Below are 19,269 nucleotides of genomic sequence, written 5' to 3'. Positions count from 1 at the left end.
AATTAAAAAAATCTTAAAATCAGTGCATGTTATACTACAAACATTTACAGTAAAGAAATGTCCAAGAAAAAAATTTTCATACTCCGCAACCATTTTCAATCATTGTTTAGCCCTCAAGGAACTAACATTTTCACACAAAAAAAAATGTTGTAAGGGACATAATTGACTGTGACACTCAAGATGGCTACCAGGTAAGCAGTTCTTATTTTTTCTCTGCAGATAAAAGTTGAAATTTTGTTTGTTATAGTACCTAGACAACTTTTTAGTTCTCATTACCGAAACATAAGTTTGTAAATGCATTTATTTAATGTAATATCATGTTTCGGTAATGATAATTTTTGATAATGATAATCTAAAAAATGTTAATAATTCTATAGGAAAATATTTTTTAAATCCTCTAAAGATAATGGTTATAATAAGTTCAGACCTAAATCGTACATGTGCAAAAAAAAAAACTGGCTTCAAGGGCTTTTAAAAAAATCAGACACTAAGTCTGGATTTCGTGAGAATCACCCAACTGCGTTTTTTAAACACAAAATGCTGGGTTGTTTTAACCCATTGTAGAGTCAAATATAAACATTTTTGGCTTAATTTAAAGGAGTAGTCCACTTTAAAGATGGGGTCCATTGACTTTTTATAGTATGAAAAAAAATACTATGGTAAGTCAATGGGCCCCATCTATAAAGTGGACTACTCCTTTAACCCAACAGCTGGATTATTATTTTTTTTTTTGACTCAACACTAGGTATATAAAACCATCCACTGTCCGAAAAACTGGTACCAACATGTACCTTTGAGGTACTAAAATGCACTTTTTGGTAACAACATGTACCTCTAAGGTACTAATATGAAACTGAAACCGTTCATGAGCCCCATTCACTTCCATTGGTTTTCCTACCATAGAAGTGAATGGGGCTCATGATCGGTTTGGTTACATATATTCCTCAAAATATCTTCCTTCGTGCTTATCAGAACAAAGAAACTTATACAGGTTTGTAACATGAGAGTGAGAAAATTATGACAGAATTTTTATTTTTGGGTTATTTTTGGGTGATTTTTATTTTTTCGCTCCTTTGAACAAAAGTGTACTTTTTTGAAAACCTTTGACTGAAAGGTTAATTAGGAAGCTAAACCGAAGCACATTAATTTTTAAGAGTGTACAGATAAGAAACAACTGTGCTGTTATCATGCTAAATGCATCCAGCTTTCTATCTGACTTTATATAAGCACTCGACTGAATCAAAAAGGCTGAGTCAAAGGCAGGCTGAGACAAAGACCATGGCTTATATGAACTGATGGGGCATAAAGAGCATTGCCCGATTAGTTGGGTCATATTATTGCTGAGTCTCTGTCTGACGTAACATGCACACACCTCCTATGCCACTGTCTCTGCTGGCCTTAATCTTTCACGTGTTATAATCTATGCCTCGGCCTCACAAACACATAGAGACATTTTCCACTGTCATACACAAATAATTGTGTTTGCATGCAAACCAGCTGGCTGTCCTTATCCCGGGGGTTAGCATCTTCAGAAAGCATCGTCTGTAATCTGCATAATCGGAAGACGAATGTGGCAGACGCTGTATTAATAGTACTTAGACATCACAGGATGTCCATTCCATATATAGTAAAGCTTCCTCTCAATGCCACAGAAATGTTTTGCATTTGTAGACTATGCAGTTGAATGTGCTGTCGGATGCATAGAGCGTGACCAAACTACAAATGCAAGTGTACTAGTAATACTGGCTGGGCTAGCAGGGTAAAATGTTTATCTGAAATAAACAGCTAAATTCTGTATCTTACATTGTACATCACATATAAGAGAGTGTATGTGATGTACATTTGATTCCGACTTTAAATCACGGAAGTCCATTAATGGTTAATAAGAAGAAGAAGGGAGTAGAAAGTAACAGTAGTTGGTCTTTATGGAGGGGGAGGAACAGCCTGCAAAGCTCAAAGACAAATATGACATCATCCCCCATGGGAAAGTCAATCTCTTTACTAATGTAGGCTACTCAACATCTACAAAACTGTGATCATAAATCAGTTAATTGTATATCAACAGACTCTTTACAAGATACCCTTCCACTTACCAAACAAAAATATATGGAGAGTGTTTAAATTATTTTTTTTAATCTGGTGTAATACTTTATTTACTACTAAAATATTGCAGAATATCTCCTATATTTACTTTAAAGTTCACATGTCGCTCTCCCAATAACATTAGTTGCCATAGACTACATGGGATGATGTTAAAAACTACAATGACCTGATTTTGTGAGGGTAAGACTCCTCCCCCTGCATCTCTCCTCCACAATACAGTCAAAAGACTCAGAATGACGGAGGTCTCGTCGCCATGGTAACCGGGCTGCGCAGCTGAGCATCGCGCTTGGAGCGGTTGCCGTGGTTATTGGTAAAAGACTGGAGCTGGCCCATTAGCACCACGCCTCTACACCGCAGGTCTAATGTGTCTGAATAATGGAGCAGAGATTAAGTATTGCAGCTGGCATTTATATTTATGCTGAGATACACCCCTAAGCTATAATGTGTACATAATGTTTTGCCTTGTTACTGTTTACTTTGGCAGGGGTATTTAGGCAATATTATTTGTAAAACAAAACAAAACAAAACAAAACAAAACAAAACAACAACATCTGAATGAATACATTACATATATAGTTATATACACACTATCAATGGTCAAACAAATGGGCCCAAACTGTCACTGGGGCTGTAAAAGATCCTAATATGTACCATTTTGGTATAGATATGTATACATTTGGTACAAATATCTTCTTTTAAGGTACTAATAAAATCACTCTTTTGTACCAGTACATACATCTGATACGAACTCTTTAGATCAAAGGTGTACTACTTTTTGAAAGGGAATCCCAGTGACAGCTAGGGACCATTTTTTGATCATCCTTCTTGAATTAAGTACTTGGTTGAATTTGATATACACATTCAGACACACTTACCCCTGGAGGCGTCCCCAAAGTGTCACCACAGTGACACAGCGCAAGTTCCCTTACAAGGGAACTGTAACAATGTATCTTAAAAGGTAACACGATGTAACCTTGCTCTCACTTGAAATGTGTCCCCACATTTAGTCCTTGAATTTGAGGGTATTGGACCTGGAAAGTCCTTGAAAGGTCCTTGAATTTGAAGTTAAAGGTGACATAGAATGATTGAACGGGGTATTTATCCTTGTTTTGTGATGTGACATGAAAACAAAAAATTTTTTGTTTGGGTCTGTAAAGCCTTAGAAGCTTCCTAAAACCTCTCTCAGATAGCTCTATTAGGGTGGGGGATTTTAAACAAGTGGTTTTGCACCAATTTGGCTCCCCCTACTGGCTTAACTTGCAATCTCATTACTGATTGGCTGACTTTGCTGCCACTAAAAAAAATTTAGCCAATTATTTTAAAGTGGAGGGGCAGTTAGATGCCTGTGATGTCATAAGCATCAGTTTTGGGCCGTTTTCTGGCTGACATTTCTAAAAGAGGAATTTCTATGAGATTGAGATGTTTAGCATGTCTAGCACTTTTTGTATGTTCGTGAATGCGGGTAGACTACCATTATTCAACAAAGAAGGTAAAAATAATTTTTCATTCTCTGTCCCCTTTAACGAATGTGTGGGAACCCTGTATAACACAAAGGTTTGTATTTTTCATTTCAGACCTAAACTTAATAGTGTGTAGTGGTTTGAGATCTGCAGATCGAGTCGAAAAGGTCTCTTTAACGGCAGTGATCAATAATCATCCAGGTTTCCTCTCTCAGCTTCTGAATTCACTCAGAAAATACAGCTGTCAGCACCACGGTGAGCCGATCAATACAAACATCTCCTCAAAGCCAAAGCACACTACTGAAAACTCATGGGCTAGATATGCACTTTACTTGTCAAATAAGAGTCAAATACTGTCTAAACCTGGATGCCTCTAGAACAGCAAAGGATATAATATTTCATTTACTTTAATTAATTGTAAGAGTCAAACGATTAATTGTAAAACTGCAGTGTCTGTGTTATCTAAATTAAGTATAAGTTTTTAATGAATGAATGCAAGTCACGATGCAAGGTGTTTCATAAAACACCACGCGCTGAAGACTCACTGAAATGCGCATGTAATTTACACAAAAGACATGTTGAGTGCCCCCTCTCTTACGCATTTATAAATCTTTACAAAATAGACTATAAAATAGAATTTATTTTACCTCACTGCCGAATCTGAAGTAAAATGTGACGTCATCGAAATTGTTTATCCATATTTATATTAGGTGGACTGTTTTCAAGAGCTTTTATAATCTAAATGTGAATTTTGTCAATATTTTGGAAAGTACTGGCCAGATTTTCTTAAGACAAACATGTTAATTCTAAAAGCATAAAGTATTGTGTTGCCATTTATTTAATTCACCAATGTAAGTAATAACCACTCCGACATGAGTATTGTTATGCAAGTAGTACGTTAGCTCGTCACGTCATATGTGTTGTTCATTTCTTACAAAAATTGCTAAAATGTATGCTGTGCTGACTGGGCAAATAAGGTGTCAGCTCGCCCTCTAGTGCTTAACAGGTGGCAGTGCAGGCTGACAAATTAGACACGCGCATGCGTCATACACGTTATGCACAGCAGTTCGGCCTCTACTTGCTATTTGGAAAACTGACTCAATTTACTGTAACAGAACTTGTATTAAAATTATAATTGGCAAGACTACATTTGTATTTAGGCTACCGTAAATATAATCTGGCTAAAGGAAGGAGAGCAAGTCATAAATCGCCACCAGTTACAACCTTTGTCTCGTCTGTAAAATATTTACATATATATTTTTGAACTGAGTTGCACTCTAACTTACTTTGGATAAAAGCATCTGCCAAATGCATAAATGTAAATGAAGGAAACAAAACAATTAAAGTTTCTGTGAGGAAAAAGATGAGAGTTCTTTTAATCTGAGAAATCAAAGTAAAAACAAATTTCATATACAGAGAACTGAAAGCAGTTAGATCACTTGTATGTATTTTACATTAGCACATTTTATAGATTCTTGCATTTCCCTTTTGTAAACTCTAACAGTACCTTAAGGCTATCAATTAACAATTTCTAAATTATTTTAAAATCATTATACTTACATTTCTGCAAATATATACTGTACATAATAATAATAATATAGAAATATGGTTGTTTATCTAATGCATATTTTTACACTATGACAAATGTAAAGAATGTTAGGAAACAATGAAAACATTTTCCTTATTTGTTTCGAAAGGACACACAGTGCTAATTTGCAAAATCACATGTTGAGTAAGTAAACACGCTCTGGCACATAGAGAAAGGAAGGGGAGAAATCATGACTATTCTGTAAAGAGATGCTTTTGATCAGGATATGAGTTACAAGTGGAAGTTTTATACTTTACATGTGCTACAGACCTCAGCTTTTAGGCCTTGCTGTTGTGTGTTTTACTAGTTCGACACCAAAAGCAAGAGTACCTGTAAAAACCACAGCTGCGAATATATTCACACTTACAGTAATAGTAAAGGAAGTCATGAAACGATTTCACATCCGTCAGTCACTACTGTAAAAAAGAGCAATTGTAGAAACCGTATCCAGACCGTAGCGTGCAAGCACAACCCAGATTTAATGTTTATATTCGTTCCCTAACACAAAGATATTTTTCCACTTAAGCAAATGCAAGTACTACCAAAAGACCAATCTGTTGAAATTACAGTTTCACAGAAGGCAGGTCATCATGAGATGACTCATCCTGGATGTTTTTGGACAGTTAAACGCCCCTCACTGTCCAAACACGACAAAAAGCAATAATTATAACTAACAAAGCACTCATTTGAAAGGCTGCCATAATGGGCACGCTTTATGAAAATTGGCCTAAAATGCCAAATTCCATCACTTCCAGGAAACTAATCACTTACGGCGCACAAAGTACGGTAACACTCCAGCTTTTCAAAGAATCATGACCGCAAATTCAAAATTCGTCAAGCTAAACTGTTACGGTTAGATTTGTTTTAAATTGGTCTACGACATGATTCCCAGTGTCAGTCAGAATGAGGACAAAATAACAGAAACGGCACATGAACAACTCCAGAATTCTGGAAAGTTTCAATGATCGGAATTAAACTACATGAAAGGCTAAGGTTTAATCTAAAACAGCCTTTTACAAATTGCAAACAAGCATTTTGGTTTCCCAACCAAATCACAATTAATACTGAATTACCTATAAAAGCTATTTTTATTGAACTATCACTATAGCAATATAAACTTGCCAACTTGTGTTTAAAGGTGCATTGTGTAACTTTTAGAAGGATCTCTTGACAGAAATGCAATATAATATACATAACTATATTTTTATTGTTGTATAAATCCCTTACAAAATGAACTGTTTTGTTTTATCTACATACACCGTGGACCCCCTTACATGGAAGTCGGCATTTGCGTCGCCATGTTTCTACAGTAGCCCTAAACGGACAAACTGCTCCACAGAGCGCGTTTTGTCACTACGTTCTCTTAGAAGATGACATGTTTGTCCTGTGGCAGCTACCGTAGACTCACTTTGCGTTTTGAAAGGGAGGGGTGAGCTGAGGCTGAACCATTGGTTTCAATTCATAGTCTCGCCGCTAGTAAATCTACACAGTGTACCTTTAAACAACCTTTCAATTCAGCTACATAGTGTGATTAATTTGGTTTGTTAGTCTGAATACGATTGAATCAAAATGGAAATGTACAAGTAATTTTGGGGTGACTTTACAATCACATTGGCTAAGACCCTGAAGTGCCCATAATTTGTCTTCAGGAATGGCAACAGAAGTAAAAAGGCATGGACTGGTGTGCATATTCTATATAAAAGTTACTTTCCATAAAAACGGTTTGAAATCACTAAAAAAATATGAATTTGTTAAATGCAATTTCATAAGAAACAAAAACACTGTAGAAATGTATAATGTATGTAATGCAAGAAAAATAACAAAATATAAAAAAAACAAATTGGAAAATAGAGAATGGAATGTGTTTTTGAGAAGGATTGTTGATATATTGAAACCTAATGAGGATTTCAATTAAATACACAGGGCAAGATCATTCCACGATGGTGGACTTAAGAAAGTAAACCTCCAGCACGAATTTGTAAAAATCAAATCAAGGTTTTTGGAATCAAGCGTTTTCCTTTTCTTATTCATCCCTTTTAAAAGCTATTGTACTTTAAAAGCATGTTGATCATAAACTATAATGTTTAGGAATGTTAAACTCCATTGTTTACACTGCCCAACTATTTCGGGAGTTCACACCTCACACTCTCTGTAACACACACACACACACACACACACACACACACACACACACACACACACACACACACACGAGATGATGGGTTGACGTGGTTTAGTTTTCCTCTTTAGCCTGAGCGAGAGCTTTCTCTGCATTTGCTGAACCCTCAAAGCGCTGAGAGGCAATGGCAGCATGGTGGGACATGCTCTTTCTTACAATATCTCCTTTTCTCCATAGTGTGATCTCCTAGAAAATACATAAAGAATGTCTATTAATAAACAAAACAGACGTGTTATTGTAGCACTTATATTTTATGTCTTTTATGTACCTGTTGCTTGAAATAGCGCCTTTCTTCTTCGTCAATGAGTACGAGATTCAGGTAATACCGAACAGAGAATTTCTTATTAACGTCTCTCATGGTGGGCGTCATCTCATACCCAGCCAAGAAAAGACGGATTGGGATTGATTCACCTGAATAAAGCAAAAATTGTTCAACATATGAGGACCTCAGATGACTGAATGCTCTCGGCACGTATTATATGTTATATGTTCATCAAATACTTTCTCTTCAAATCTGCTTAATCTCTGCCTCAGGTCATTTAGAAATACAGGTGGGTGATTCTACGAAATCCAGACTTAGAAGGTGTCCAGCATCAGATTTTTTTTTAAAAGCCCTTGAAGCTTTTTTTTGCACATTTAAGATTAAGGTCTGAACTTACTATAACCATTATTTTGAATCACCCAGGTGTGTGGCAGAAACCATTAAAAGTCTGATAAAAAATGCTAATTTACAAGAAAACATGTTAGACGCAGAGGGTTTTGCTTTTGAGTTTTACTTATGATTCACATACCTCGGACAGGTGCACCATCCATAATCTCATATTTTGCGATGGTGTCATTTTCATGGTACACATTTGGACCCGTTCCTGTTGTTTCGCGTTTAATAATATCAATTTCCATGTGTTTGATCTTAATTCGCACCAACAGGAAATATATCTTCCCCACAATCACATCTTTCAGGTGATACCTATCATTTTTGTGGGAGAGAAACATGGGAAAAGGACAAATGAGCCAAAATGCAAAGGTGGAACCATTTTAATTACAATATAATTACGTGAACCCCTTTAAACTTTCATATAGTGAACAATGCAATGTTTACTAGAGTAAAAGCTTTTAATTCGCTCAATTAGTAACCGTATATCTTACTTGGACTTGTTGTACTCAAACTCGATGTGCAGACAGTCCTCGATTCCCACCTCCATCTTTATGGAGGAGTTGAGTTCTGGATACGTGCTGAGCGTGTGCACCACGATGTCCATCTCTTTGCAGATGTCATTTAGTCTCCTGCTGATCGTCGCCCGCAGGAAATAGCTGAGGGAAAAATGAGAGATGAAATAACAACAGCTGAGACGACTGACCCATTTAATAAGTCACATCGTATTTATAACAGTCCAACTACGTGTATTAAATATTTGAGACTCTCTTACTATCAAATGACATAAATGCATACCGAAGCTTTACATTCTGTCCTGTGTAAGACTCGTATGGTTTCTCCACGTGTGTGAACTCAAAATCAAAGGTCTGAGATTGGGTCATCTCTCCAGGCCGAGCTAAATCCTTTACCAGAGAGACAAACTCATGGTGGTTCCCTCTGTCATAATACAACTCTGAAAAAACATAAGCAAGCCACAAACAGAACAAAAACTATTACATGAGTAAGGTTTCATTTCCAGATTTTGTTATGTCATCATTATTAGTTTAGATTAAGTTTGTGAAACTTCTCGACAGAAAACTCATGGGAATCTATCCAGTTAAAATGAACTGATATCCTAACGTGCTCTATCCAGGAAAGTTCTCTTAACGTAAACAAAACGTTAGTTGAACGTTTTTTGTGTGCTGGATAAGTACTCTGACAAATAAACAAATCAACAACCATTTATAATCCTTTTAGGAATATTTTATGGTTATTTAAGGCAGCAAATTTAGCCTTAACGACATTTTATTGAAACATTCAGAGAGGGAAAAGAGAAACGCAAGAGTCCGTGACGTGCAGTCAAAGGTGCGGGCGCGTGGCCTTAATGATACCGCCTTTTACAACGGATGTGTCATCTGTCACGAGACTGGCTGTTTGCATTATGACTCTACAACATGTTTCATATGTTAAAATCTCTCTAAATACCCTTAATGAAACATAACAAAAAAAAGGTAACAACATTTTGCACACAACAACACAGACTGTTTCTAGAACTAGTGCTAGATTATAGCACATTTTACAGTTATTTAACTATAAGTGTTTCAATTACCGATCTGGCCGATAAATTCAATTTTAATGCCTTGATGTTCCAGACGTTTTCCTGGATTCTTCAGGGTTACGTTGACTTTCCCAGAGACTGTCTCCCCATCGTAGAAGAGAAAATATTTGTCCTTTTTTCCGTCCTCTGTTTTGTGCTCCGCTTTTTTTCTCGTCTCGGCATCATTCAGAACTATGTCAATTTCAGCACTCTGCCCGAAACTGAAGAAGCTCATCCCGAGACCTTGTGCTGGACTGGAGCCTTTTGTATTTTAACACCTGGTCAAATTCCACATCAAAACAATTCGGTTTTGTGCACAGGCTAGCTTCTTTATCTTCTGCAATGCATGTAGTTTTGTAAATGCTTGTTTGAAGTTTATGTGTTTTCCCTAATTTTTCATATGATCACTGTTTCATTAATAACTGCGGAGGGTTTTTCAGCAGTGTACAAGCAAGCACAAGCTTCTGAGATGATTTTACTACCGGGATAGTAACGTTACGCGCACACAAGTTTCAAAATAAAAGTCTTAACGACGCGATAAATCGCATAACAGAATTTCGTTTGGCAAAAAAAAGTATAATATTTGCCTGAATACTATACTATTAAAAATAACAGAAAGTATCATTATTATTATTTGTAGTATTATATTATTATTATTATTGCAGGTGTTGTTGCTTACAATTAATAAAAGATACACATTTTTCATACTTACATGTGCGTTATACAAATTGTGCAACTATCTTTGAAAAATGCAGAAAAAATTATCCACAAATTTTATGATGTAATGATTGTGATCCAGACCTCGTACCTGTAACTTTACGATGTCCAAATGTCTCCCTCTAGTGAGCTTAAGACAATGACAGCAAACTTTGCATGGATGCCATTTGAAAACATCGCATATACAACACATTTGTGCATTAATATTATTAAGCATTTATGTACACACATTTAGTAAACCAATTTCAACATGTTTTACACACATATGACAGGTGGATAAGTGCTTAATTGTTTCTAATCTAAGATCTACATGAAAGCGCTACGTTGATTATTTTATTCATATTAAACAATTAAAATGATGAATGAAAAGCTAAAATCGGTGGTCACATTCTTTCAACGCAGTCATAATCTTCTGCAATCCTGTTTAACTCAAAGGATAAACTGCAGTAACGTGGGTCATGCAGACGCAATCTCTGTTTACCTTTTAAATAGGCGCTTGTGATTGGCTGTGCTGACTGTCACTTTAGCGGTGGGCGTGGCCATCTTACTCTAAGACACGCTCTGTGAGCGTACCATGAACTCATTTCATTTAAAGCCGTGTTAAGCATGGTACGAACCACACACTGTTGAGTTCAACTGTACGACTAGACGTAACTTTGTTGGGGAAGAAACTTGGGGTTTATTGTCAGCCAGATAATTTTTATCTTACCATGTGTTAAAAGTCAAAACTAGTGATTTCACCAGCGGATGTTAACATCTTCACGGCATTATCATCCGTCTCTAGGAAGGCTTTGATTTTGGGATGGCAGAATCGCAGCAGCAACAGTTGGTTGACATCGACCCGGATTTCGAGCCTCTTTCCCGCCCGCGTTCGTGCACCTGGCCGCTGCACCGACCGGAATTCAACGAACCGGGGAGCTCCAACACATCCTCCCCGGCACCGTCCGTTAAGCCGGAGCATGGCATTGTAGACTTTATCAACAGCTTAAGTTTACTAGAGGAAACCGAAGACTACCAAGAAGAAAAGCCCGTCCTTTTATGCAACGACTTCCACTGCCAGGACAACTGCGCTCATCCCCAGCAACAGCATTCGGCACCGTTGCATCCACAGCAGCAGGCGAATCCCCAGCTGACTCACCCGCAACAGGTGCCTCCGCTCCCCGCCCCTGCCAGCAGCTCGAGCCCCGCAGCGGCCCAGAGGAAGAGCAGCTCGTCTCGTAGAAACGCATGGGGGAATATGTCATACGCGGACCTCATCACCAAGGCGATCGAGAGCTCCCCCGAGAAGCGGCTCACCCTGTCTCAGATCTACGAGTGGATGGTGAAGAGCGTCCCTTACTTCAAAGATAAAGGCGACAGCAACAGCTCAGCCGGCTGGAAGGTAATTGCTCTCCAAGGCCAACCAAAAGTGTCATTTATTCCCGTGTAGAGAGTATCAGTGGAGGTTTACGTAATAGTACATACTTTACAAAATTATGCATGCACATTCAATTTGATGTTTACGTATCAAGATTTACAGTGGATTTAAAATACAATATACATTTATCAGTCTGTGTGATTCCCCTTAGAAAAATTGACTGTGGTTTTATTATAGTAAAAATATAGTAACCATTTTGGCAGAATATCATCTGTATTACTGTAGTTTTCTGTGGCAGATAAAAAATACTGTAGTTGTATACTATAGTAATCTGTAGTGTTTTAACCTTACCGTAGTAAATATGAAAGAATACTACAGTATTTACTATAGTTTAACAATGCACTATAGTTAATAATACAAATAGTATAGTGTAGTGTACATTAACAACACTAATATAATGTACTACACCATACAATAATTTACCACAGTTTACTGTAGTTTTTTTTCATGTAGGAAATTTGTGGTTTCTATGGTTTTACTTCAAATACAGTAGCTATTATGATTACTGTAGTAAAACCATAGTTAATTTTATAAATATCGAAATATTGCTAACACAATACTCTATACCAGTAAGCTACAGGAACACTTTTTACCTTAATTTAAGGTGAACTGTTTACATTTTGAACCATTTGTGTATGTTCTTCATGATCAACAAAAAATAAACCATTCTCGTAAAGGAAACATAAATACATGACTTAAAAATATATTCAATTTAAGTTTGTTTTTCACATCTTTTATTCGCATTTTTACTACACCCACATGCTTAAAAGACTGCAATATATCACAGTACAATAAGTTTTCAAAATCACAGCATAGTTGTGGATTCCCTCTCAGTTAAAATACATGGCATGTGGTTTGTTATGGAATTCAAGGCGCGAAAGAGGAGAGACTCAATATGTCAGCTGTTTAGTTGAATCGCTGTTTAATAGCCTTGACAGAAGAGCTTGTTTTGTGGTTTGCCTTTTCACCATCAGGCGCAAAACTGAAAGTAGAGGTTTAAATAAGGACACTCACATCTGGCCTAGTCTCTAAAGAGCAAGAACAGATGAGGAGTAGTTCAACCTAAAATCAATTGACTTTCTTTTGTGAAACACAAATGAAAATGTTTAGGAGAAGATCTGCTGTTTCATTTGATGAAAAGAGGACAGGGACTGTCAACTCCAAATAAGCACTGTAAGAAAATCATGAAATGGTCCGTATGACTTGTGTGCCAAATTCCATTGATGACAAACCTGCGTGACGTGCTTTGACGTATCACAGTTGAATGTACGCAAGAGAGACCGAATGTACGCTAGATGGCCAGAGGGTAATATTTTCAGATTATTACCGTGATTATTTAAATTGGATTAAAAGTTATCATACATACTAGGCCACTTTCATAGTTCTTTTATGTCATGTTTGGAGCTCTGTTTACTTTTATTGTATAGACAACAACACACACATTGAACTGTGCTTGGGTTCATTGGTCATCTGATTTACCTAATTTACCAGCACTCCGTACGCACATAAACTCAAACACACAGATGCAAATCTATACAGTAGTCTCATGATTCAAGCAAGCAAGCGGTTGTGGAGTTTACTACAGGGGTACTACAGTACCTCACAAACAAGGTGAAGCAAACAGAGACTTTGTTCCGGGTTGAAAGGGTTCCTGTCAACCTGTCATTTATCTTGCATTATTTTCTGATTCACCTCTCCACACAAGCCGCTTTTGTTTCTTTGCCGTGTGCGGTGCGTAAATGGAAACGCAAATCCCGACTGTCACATATTTCAGGGCCTCCTCCTATTACCAAGCTAAAAATACCAGCAGGATTAACAGTCATTACGGGGAGACACATTTACCTGAAAGGTGTGGCCACCACCACCACCATTCCCGCCATCGGCTCTGCACGCCACAACAAAACATTGTCTGGACTCCTGAATCAGTGACATCATAGTTTCAGCATTCCAGTCAATCGTGGAATGTTTCTGTCGGGTTGTATGGGCTGGACTGTTTTTTATCATTTCCCTGTCTACATACCTGACACTAAAATGGTATTCAGTTGCCTGTCCTGGTAGTTACACTTTAGCACCAGAGTAAAGCATTTACTATAGTGCAATTGAGTTATGGTCTGTACATATATATGAGTATTTGTTTGACATGATAAACTGTCAAGTGTTCTTATAGCTCGATTGGTAGAGCATTGTGTTAGCAGAGGAAAGAGTTGTGGGTTCGATCCCTTGAATGCATTATAAAAACAGGAAGAAACCTAAATTTGGCTGTCGATTAATTGTTTGATAAATTGTGGCAATTATGGCGATTAATTGTCTGTTTTATTGCTTTGACATTTAATTCTCATACTTTTTTTGCTTATTTTTCACACAAATATATCTTTCAAAAACTGAAAATTCTTCATAAGAAATAAACACAATAAAGGGTCTGAAAAAAAATGCAATCAGAATAAACTGACTATACCAAAACAGGCCTCAAATAGTAGCCAATCCTAAGGTCATATTAGTACACATGTATTGAATGGCTTTGCAATGTATCACGTTGCACTATTAGTTAAGTAGCGACATCTGATACGGTCTCATTTATACAGGCGCTGCAGCTCCATCTTGTGTTTTTTAGAGAGATGTGCAGTCATTGTGGTGATCTGAAATTATTGCGATGATGTCAAACAATCACGATAATCATTAATCATTGACGTCCAAAAGCATAAATGTAAATGCACAAGTAATCTATTTCAAATAAATCAAATCAAATTCCTAATTGCGATTCTATTTCTGCTGCTGTTTGCTGGGTAGCCCCGCCCACCATGAGATCTCATTGGTCCAAATTCTTCTTCACATACGTTTGATAAACATGATTGTTTTCTGATTGGTTGTGATCTCAACACATTCTGTAGGAATTTTGCTTGTAATTTGAATAGTTAATGTGATGTCACCAGGATCTTGTTCACTCATTATCGCCAGATTACAAAATTCATGCAAATAATTCAATGCAAGGGATTTTTTCGTACACTGTGGGGCTTGAATGTGGGTGCAGCTTAACAAGTCAAAGTGATTGAGAGTTAAAACTTCAGGGTTTAAATGTCTCCAGGGATCAGGGGGCAATATGTAAAGGTCAAGCCACCAGGTTTGTGAAGCATGTCATAGTAGTCCACGGCCATCTAAAGTCAAAGCAAAATAACGCGAGGGGTGTTCAAACTCATTTTATGATTTTTTTGGCAAGCAACGGTTTGTTGTTTTAGAACTCTCTTGTGTCTATAAATACACACACCATTGTTTAAAGTGCCATAAATAGTAAAACGCACACATATAGGTAGAAGTTCATGAAGGTCAGTTTTATATACAAACCACATTGGGTGCTACAATCACATGTAGGCCTATAGTATGTTTCTGATTTCTATTTATATGTCGGTGTAGTGTAGAACTACTTTGTAACTTCAGTGATTCATGCATAATTCATTCATAAATGCATAACTTTTTTACTCTTCTAGATTTTATTGCCATTATTACAATTACAGGATTAATCATATGGCTTTTATAAGTTTATTTTAACATGCTTTTTGTTTTCTACCTCTTTCTCATAGCTTAAAAAAGTTCACCTTTGAGCTCTGCTTTCAGCAGATGAACCCTGTTACCTCAACATGCTTTGAAGTTCATTATAGTTTTTTTACCGTTCCCAGTACTACAGGCACACAAACATGTCAGCTATACATTTGTACGTCAATATTTTTAGACTGTTTCAAATGCACACACATATTATTTGCACAACCTTATCTTAAAGCAGGTACAAATCCTTGCTTAGTTTGTCGGTCAATACGTTTCGGCTGTAGGTGAATAGGTCACTTATTCTCCAAAAACTCTGTTGAACTTGACTGTTTGTGGATTTAAAGTATGCATACAGTTAACTATTCTAAAAATTCTGTATTTTTATACAGATTTTGTGAGCTTATAGTCTTTTCGGGACAGATTCTCAGAATCTACGTGATAGATAACTGTCAGCAAATACAGGTGAAATTTGCAGAGGTTGAAGTTTGTGGTTTTTCGTTGATACCTGCTCTACATAATTTGGGTAGCACGTAATTAGCATTGTGCAAAGTGCAGCAAATTTGAAGGGACATTTTGCACACACGCACACACATGCATGTATACACACGCACATGCACATTCAGAGTGAAAGAAAGGAAGGAAAGAAAGGGAGAAAAAGGTTGAAAATGACATCAAACGCATGCACTGCTGCTCCACTGTACCGCACATGAGAGATTTTGTCACGGTGGCTCTGAGAGTTGGTGCAGACGCTATTTCTTTGGGCTCTTCCTGTGGCTTTTAATCTATAGCTACATCAGTGTGCATGCATTGGGACTAAAGTTACACATAAACTCTCTGAACTCATCAGATATCAGAAAAAAACCCCAAATCAAAATGTCAAATGATGGCAACAGGATGTCAGCGCCAATGATGTATTGCCGAAAAGTGCAGTTGTACTAGATTTATTGTGATTCACCTAAAAGTTTCTTATAGGCACAATATGTAAAATTTTGCACTATATTGTGTTCACATATGTACTTACATTATCCCAGATGTTTTTAAAAATGTTTAAATTCAGAAAAGTCACAGTTTTAACCAGCACTCCATCCAGGGATCTCGATTATAAAACTATACTTAGGATCTGTACTAAAAGTATACCTGTTCCCAAAAGCCAAAAATGGGGTACGGCAAGAAATTCAGGCTTATAAAACCATGTGTATGCACACCTGTAAAGCAATGTTGCCTTTATTAGGGTGATCATACGTGCCATTTTCTCGGGATTTCTGGTGCGTCTCCTGGAAGTTGTTTTTGATGACAGCATACGTTGTCGAGGTTCTCACATTTGAGTTAAAAACATATCCGTCATTGTAGTTTCATTCTTACCTTGAAATGTAACGGTTGCTTTTCTGAAGTAGAACCTGAAACCGTAAACCTCGATGACGTATGTGGAAGACGCACCTGAAATCCTGGCCTGGACACGTCCTGGGACGCGTCCTGGGACAATGGCACGTACGGTCACACTACCTTTATGAATCACAGATCACCTGCTAGTGTGCGTACATAAGTTAGCCTCATATCCCGCCCTGAACACGCCCATTTTTAATCATAAATAGTCAATGCAAAGCACCTTATGAATGCTGATCCGTATATTAATGAGCCTGGAATGCAATTGTTCTCTGGTATGCGACCCACCAATACATCCACGCCAGATAGATTGTTGATTTTTTTGTGATTGTTGCGGGCAAAAATCCTTGTTCTTGCGGCACGTTTAAAAAAAAAAATGCGATGGAATATGCAGGATATTTATTAAATTTTATGCAATGAAATTGCGGGAACTTGCAAAAGCTGCGCAAACTTGCAAAAACTGTTTGCAGCTTTTCATTGATGTTCACGTCACATAATCACGTCACTTCATAACGTTCCCATGGCAACAAGGGTCATGGCTGCGCTTGTGTGAGGTAAATGCAACATTTTTCAACTTTTTGCTAAGATATATGTGATTTTTGCAACGAAACATTTTGCGCACGGAAATCTATGCGGTGAAAGTGCTGCGAAAAATATGTCCCCCGCATAAATATTCGGACTTTGGCAGATTATGCGTGAAATCATGCGATCGCATAATCACGTTTTTCTGGAGGGACTGATTGGAGTCACCACAGCATTTATATCTTTACAGCAATTACTGATCATTAACACCTTGGTTTGTGATCTTTAGAAGAATTTACATAAGAAAATGACAGTTTTCCTTTTAAACATGCAAAGTTTGTTTTTGGTGCCGAAATGAAATCACAAAATTAAATGTTGTTTCTGAATAAGTGCTATTGTTCAGACAAAACGCTTCCACCCCAAACTTGTACTATTGGTAAATGTTATTATCCCCGATGGCTCAGCAAGGAAAGAGAACAATGTCTTGACTGTGTCATACAGTACACCGACTTAATGGGTTATGACAGCTTTATTGCGTAGAATGTAAATATTGTCTTTATCATTGCCTTGGAAACGCTTTCATTGCTCTTCAAGTAAAAATGAATGATGGATGCCTAGAGCGTCCTTCGTGATGACGAAAAATCAGTATAAGATAGATTGACAGCTATTCGCCCTTTAAGCTCGCCAAAGAAATTCCTACAAACTTGTTTGCACTTGCTACAAAAAGACATATGCATTTTAGCTGCAAGCAGTCCCATCAGAACTAAAGCCATGCCATAGTAAATTTTTAATCCAGAAATAAAATAGACAATAAGCCATTTGTGTCATTTTTATCCAAGCTACACCACAAGAAGTCAGGCGCAAGGCCTCTGTGTGTGCATTCAATCGCTGCAAAAAAGACCAAAAATGTCTGTCATTTTTAAACTGGCTTTACACTGGCAGTGCAGTGGTTTGTCTCACTCCGAGTAAGACATGGTAGGGAGGAAAGTCACACGAGCAGGTGCACCTTTTGTTTTTCAGACAGTTCAATATATTCCATCACACCCAGTCTGAAATATTGCTTGATCTCTTGTATTTTTTTACTTTTATAGTCGAATATACAGTATAAGTCATAGCAAGGTGTAAAGATTGTTTGCTGCAGCTATGTAAGCCATACGGTTGTAGGCCACTGCATCTCTTTGTTGACTTCTGTTCAACATAAGTCTAAGAATGCAACTTACTGACGCCACTTCTATGGAGGTCGAGGTACCATGGATGGTCTGCATTGTTTTGAAAGACAGTTTGCACCCTCCAGAGCATATATATATATTCTCTTCTCATGTCAGACTAAAAATCTTTCTGTCATTCTTCGCATTGACTCAGAGTTCAGAGGCATCTGGGGTCACCCGGCACCCTAAGGGTCAGTCGGGTGTGGAGGGGATTATTGTTTAGGCCCCACTGTACTTCAGCGAATTGTTGCGGCTTTACTGCACAATCACCGGAGGGGACAGCAAGTCCTTTGACTTTGAGAGAGGGAGAGGAGGTGGAGAAAAATGTAAGGGAAAAGCGTCAAACATCCTCCATTCCAGAACCGTGTGCTCATTTCCATCTGCATGTGTTCCTTAAAGTATTTCCTCTACAGCCCGTCAAAAAAATCGAGTGGCTTGTTTACAGGGGAGCATCGCGGTGATGTTGGCATCTGCTGGTTAATTTTCTTGCTTGTATGCTTTGTTGATGTTGTTTCTTACAGCATCAACATAATGTTTCAGATGCCAGAGAATCTTGATTGAATGTTGTGCTTAAGGTATGCGAGAGTTCTGTAGGTTTCCAGACAAGAGAGATCACTAGATCCGGAAATGCGAAAATTTTTATTTTCTTACCTGATGGGAGTGGTTTTAGCAGACCAATCACAGCCCTTGTGATCTGCGTAAAACTGATGGGTTGTTATATTTTTGGAGAGACGAGCGTCAGCCATTCCTTGGCTAGCATCTAAAAGCGGTATCAAAAGTAACTTTAGTTTTTGGATTCAAAAGTATTTATTTCTCAATAAAAGTAACAAAATATATGAGATAAAATGGCAAACTTATCAGATATACAGAAATACGCATTTTCCGCAATCTTGAATGATTTCTTCAACTCTGGCACAGACCTAC

The 19,269-nt window shown here is 37.5% G+C and overlaps 2 protein-coding genes across 3 annotated transcripts in view; one reads left to right on the top strand and one right to left on the bottom strand.

Moving 5' to 3' along the window:
* Nucleotides 1-6,407: 6,407 nt before the first annotated feature.
* On the bottom strand, nucleotides 6,408-10,046 carry vps26bl (vacuolar protein sorting 26 homolog B, like). Of its 2 annotated transcripts, XM_073816023.1 has the most exons (7): nucleotides 9,574-10,046; nucleotides 8,781-8,937; nucleotides 8,477-8,641; nucleotides 8,122-8,297; nucleotides 7,599-7,741; nucleotides 7,364-7,516; nucleotides 6,408-7,329 (listed from the first exon to the last, which is right to left on the bottom strand). In XM_073816023.1, exons 1-6 carry the CDS (start codon nucleotides 9,794-9,796, stop codon nucleotides 7,385-7,387), a joined length of 996 nt encoding a protein of 331 aa, XP_073672124.1. In that variant the 5' UTR covers nucleotides 9,797-10,046; the 3' UTR covers nucleotides 6,408-7,329; nucleotides 7,364-7,384. The 2 variants fall into 2 exon arrangements, with proteins under 2 accessions (XP_073672124.1, XP_065115624.1); XM_065259552.2 differs by having other exon boundaries at nucleotides 6,408-7,516; nucleotides 9,574-10,045.
* Nucleotides 10,047-10,834: 788 nt separating this feature from the next.
* foxo1b (forkhead box O1 b) overlaps nucleotides 10,835-19,269 on the top strand; it is a 29,538-nt gene continuing 21,103 nt past the window's right edge. Inside the window, exon 1 of the mRNA XM_065259569.2 lies at nucleotides 10,835-11,659. Coding sequence (XP_065115641.1) covers nucleotides 11,081-11,659 — 579 coding nt within the window. The 5' untranslated portion in view covers nucleotides 10,835-11,080. The remainder of the gene's footprint in view (nucleotides 11,660-19,269) is intronic.

The sequence above is a fragment of the Paramisgurnus dabryanus genome, chromosome 10, assembly GCF_030506205.2.
Source record: "Paramisgurnus dabryanus chromosome 10, PD_genome_1.1, whole genome shotgun sequence".
Lineage (NCBI taxonomy): Eukaryota > Metazoa > Chordata > Actinopteri > Cypriniformes > Cobitidae > Paramisgurnus > Paramisgurnus dabryanus.
The sequence above is the reverse complement of the archived record's forward strand: the minus strand, read 5'-3'. Positions and strand labels throughout refer to the sequence as shown.